We start from the raw sequence: 4,455 nt of genomic DNA, 5'->3' as shown, positions 1-4,455 counted from the left end.
AGGCAACAAAAATGATTAGAGGGTTGGGGCACATGATTTACAAGGAGAAGCTGAGGGAACTGGGGTTATTTGGTCTGTAGAAGAGAAGAGTGAGGGAGGGATTTGATAGCAGCCTTCAACTCCCTGAAGGGGGGTTCCAAACAGGATGGAGCTAGGCTGTTCTGAATGGTGGCAGATGACAGAACAAGAAGCAATGATGTCAAGTTGCTGTGGGGGAGGTCTAGGTTGGATATTAGGAAAAACTATTTCACTGGGAGGGTGTTCAAGTACTGGGATGGGTTACCTAGGGTACTGGTGGAATCTCTAGCATTAGAGGTTTATAAGACACAGCTCGAGAAAGTCCCGGCTGGGATGATTTAGGTAGAGTTGGTCCTGCTTCGAGCACTAGTTGGACAAGATGATACCATTTGATAGATATATTGCTGTGACACTATGTACCCCAAAACAACATATTGGCACCTCCATATTAACCACTGTTATGTAATTGCAACAATTCATGTACAACATATGTCCTATGAGGTGTCAATGGAAAAGTTATGGTTTGCTGAATATGACCATCATATTTATATGCATGTCTCATTTTGGGATTTGAAATGACCTATGTACCTACATTTCAAATGTGTTTGTTCCTGTGGTCATTCCCAAAATGTAGTTTACATTCAGTCTAGCCAGCACACTGTGAATGGATTATTCAAATTCATGCCCCATTAATGAGCACAATGGGCCATGGACCAGAATATGACTCACTTCTATGACTCACTGAAGCATGCAAGAGCACGTAACCAACTCAGATGATTCTGGACTTAGTCTTGTGCCTGTACGTTTCCACTAACTGCTGTGGGCTTTATTTTGAAAAACGAGGTTCCATCCACCTGGCAGAAGCTATAAAAGGGAAAGTGACATCACCACTTGGTCTCACTCTCTGCCCCCCACAACTGAACACCTGAAAGCATGGCTAGAGGGAAAAGACTGTGACCGGGCAGGTGGTCCCAGGCTGGAAAGAAGAAATCCCGGCCCATGTATGGAGGATTGGGGAACTGTTTCTACCATCAGGGTGAGACACTCATTGATTCAAATCCTGTCTAGTTTATAGAACTCAGTTTGCAATTTTGCTTTATTTCTTAGGTAATCTTCTTTGATCTGAACACTTATTACTTGTAGTTAATAAATCTGTTTTATTTTTTTAACCTAAACCAGTGTGTTGTTTGAAGTATAAAGGGAAATCTGCTCAGGATCAGGGGCTGGTGCATTGTCCTCTCCACAATGAGGAAGGGGCAGATGAGTAATAAACTTACCATTCAGGCCTATGAGCAGGACAAGACAGTCAGCTCTGTGTCCTAGGCTGGTGAACTGGGGGTACTTGACTGGAGCTTTGCTACAGTGGGTTCATGGGTTGCTGGTGAAAGCATTCATGTAACTCAACTGGGTGTGTCCCTGCCTGTGAACGTTTTTGTAAGTGCAGGACCTGTAGGTGACTGAAGCTTCTCATAGCCTGAGAGGGGAGGGGGCCCAGACTGATATGCTAGAGGGATCAGCAGTGCAGATTGCATCCTGAGGAAGTCCATCACAGTGGCATTACAAGCAGTGTGAAATGCACACCTTGTTGTTCTGAGTGAAATTTGAACTTCATACACTTGTGCAGAGTTTTTAAGCATGGTGGCTGGAGATCAAATAGGTCACCATTGTTTTTATTTTCTGTTTCCTTATTTCAGAAAGGGAAGTAGGGACAGAAAAAGCAACAAAATGAGAGAAAGCAGCAAACAATTTCAAAACTGGAGCTATTCAAATTGCAGGCAGCAGAAAAAGAAAAAAGCACATAGGTGAATTTTTAAGCTAAAGAAGACAGAGACTGCCAGAGAGGAGGCTAAAAAGAGTAGGTCTAGGGAACCAAAATAACAAGAAATTGAGGAGAAAGAGGGAGCGCAGAAACACCTGTTGGACTTCCTGGACAAGCAGAACCAGAACCAGAACCCTCCACAAATTTCCACCTCTCCAAAAATCCACAAATTGGAACAGTTGTGTCCTGCATACAATGAGGCCATTGATATTGCTGAATAATTCACTATCTTTGAGAGGCTATGTGTGATTCCTGATGACCAGAAGATGAACACTTTAGTTGCAAAGTTAACTGGTAAAGTTCTGTATACACTCAATAAAATGCCAATTGAGAATGCTTTAGAGTATTGTAAATTCAAAGAAATGATTTTGGAACAATTTCAGATTACCCCTGAAACATAAGGAGTGAAATTTGGGTATCTTAAGAGGGGTGCTGATATGAGTACTGTGGAATATGGTAAAAAAAGAGAAAGATTTAATGGGAAAGCGGGTAAGGGGTAAAGATGTTACAAGCTTTGAAGGAATGTTTGACCTTTTTTCCTAATACCCAAACTAGAATTCTCCCACTGCCACAAGTGATTCCCACAACTGATTCCCACAAGTGATTCTGGGAAAGGGCCCACAAGTGATTCCCACAAGTGATTCAGGGAAGGGGGCCCAGCATCATATCACCAGCCAGCTCTACACAGAGCTCAGCCTGAGACCCCGATCACGAGGAGAAAACTTTTAGGTCCCTTTATGAGGAAAGAGCCGGAGCAGCCTTTCCCGGATCTGTTTGGTCCTCACACCATAGATGATAGGGTGTAACAAGGGGGGCACCAAAAGGTACACATTGGCCATGAGAATGAGGAAATGCAGGGGCACATTGTGGCCAAACCGATGTGTGATGGAAGAGAAGAAATCTGGAATATAAAAAACCAAGATGGCACAAAGGTGGGAGCCACAGGTCCCAAAAGTCTTGAGTCGGGCATCCTTTGTGGGGAGGCTGAAGATGGCCCTGAGGATCTGGATATATGACACGGTGATAAAAAAAACATCCAAACAGATCACAGAGAATAGAATAAAGAGGCCATAATAACTACTGAGGCGGGTGTCGGCGCAGGCCAAATTCACCACAGCTATGTGCTCACAGTACGAGTGGGGGATGATGTTGGTTCTACAGTATGGCCAACACCTTGCCAGGAAGGGATAGGGGAATGCAAGTATGCTACTGCGCAGCACCACGGCCAGGCCAATCTTGGCCACAACAGAATTTGTGAGGATGGTAGAATGTCTCAGGGGATGGCAGATGGCCACATAGCGATCCAAAGCCATGGCCACTAAGATCCCAGACTCCATTGCTGAGAAACAGTGAATGAAGTACATCTGGGTGAGGCAGGCACTGAAATCGATCTCAGTGGAATTGAACCAGAAGATGTTCAACATTTTTGGCATGGTGGACGTAGACAGGACCAGGTCGGTGACAGACAGCATGCAGAGGAAATAATAGATGGGCCCATGGAGGCTCGGCTCCATCTTCACGATGAACAAGATGCTGACGTTTCCCAGGATGGCTATGGTGTATATGGTGCAGAAGGGGATGGAGATCCAGACATGAGCAGCCTCCAGGCCAGGAATGCCCATCAGAATGAAGGTGGAGGGGTTGGTGAAGTCAGTTGTGTTGGAATCTGACATGGAGTAGGGGAGAAGGTGTCCAACTCTAAGGCAGAATGGTGTCTTCCGCATACACTGTAGTTTTCCGTAACTTCTTGTATGTCCCCAGGGTGCAGGGTGATGGTCGCTTTACAAATGCCTAGATGGAGAGACAATGTGAATATGAGACACTACATACACTAGCGGAGACTGTTCTTGCGAGTGAAGTAGATTGGTTGCTCTTCATACACAGAGAAATGACATTCTTATTATTTAAATAAATGAATTTTGATCAACTGACCCTTCTTATGCCAATTCAATATATGATGATGCTCCATGCATCAATAATTCTTACATGTCTTAGTGGGGGAAACCTTAAGAGGCACCAACAGGAAACACGAGTGTGAATATTGGTTATCAATCATTGTTCCTTAACACAATGAAAGCCAGACTAGAGAATCCATGTAGGGAGTTCCCATTTGTCACTGGTTGCTTAAAATATAAGAGTAGAGAAAACCCCAAACCTTGGAAACATCCCAACTAGAAAACACCTCAGAGAAAGGGCCTGGGCATCATTGATAACAGCTCCAGAGAAACACCCGCTCATTCACAGCAGTGGCCAAAATAAAAACAATATCTGGATGCCTTCAGAATGCAATGGAAACTAATCTGCTTTGGATATGTGCTCAGTTTTGGTTACCTGGTCTCTATAAATGATCTAGCAAATAAAAAGGGGATTTCCAAGACAGGCTCTGAGAATGGGGAGGCTGCCATATGTGGACAGACTGAAAAGTCTGAGTCTGTTTAGAGAAGAGACAAACAAGGGGAACATATAATAGAGGACAGCAAAATAAAGAACGGAACTGATTACATTCAAATGGAGAAACAGAGAAGAACACCAAACCAGTACTTTCTATAGACACTTAGTGCTTTTAAAGTGCTAATTCCCCAAAGCTGAGGAAAACTCTCATCAAAACTGATTGGAAG

General features: G+C 43.9%; 1 protein-coding gene across 1 annotated transcript; it reads right to left on the bottom strand.

The window, feature by feature from the left end:
• Positions 1-2,562: 2,562 nt before the first annotated feature.
• Positions 2,563-3,561, bottom strand: LOC144277763 (olfactory receptor 52E4-like). The gene has a single exon (XM_077838750.1). It carries the CDS (start codon positions 3,559-3,561, stop codon positions 2,563-2,565), a length of 999 nt encoding a protein of 332 aa, XP_077694876.1.
• Between the last annotated feature and the right edge of the window lie 894 nt (positions 3,562-4,455).

This window comes from Eretmochelys imbricata, chromosome 1 (assembly GCF_965152235.1).
Source record: "Eretmochelys imbricata isolate rEreImb1 chromosome 1, rEreImb1.hap1, whole genome shotgun sequence".
In the NCBI taxonomy this organism is placed as follows: domain Eukaryota; kingdom Metazoa; phylum Chordata; order Testudines; family Cheloniidae; genus Eretmochelys; species Eretmochelys imbricata.
Note: the sequence above shows the minus strand (reverse complement) of the source record. Positions and strands in the feature narration are given on the sequence as shown.

Excerpts from the sequence above, each read along its gene's own strand:
- LOC144277763 (XM_077838750.1), bottom strand. The coding sequence starts at position 3,561 with ATGCGGAAGACACCATTCTGCCTTAGAGTTGGACACCTTCTCCCCTAC.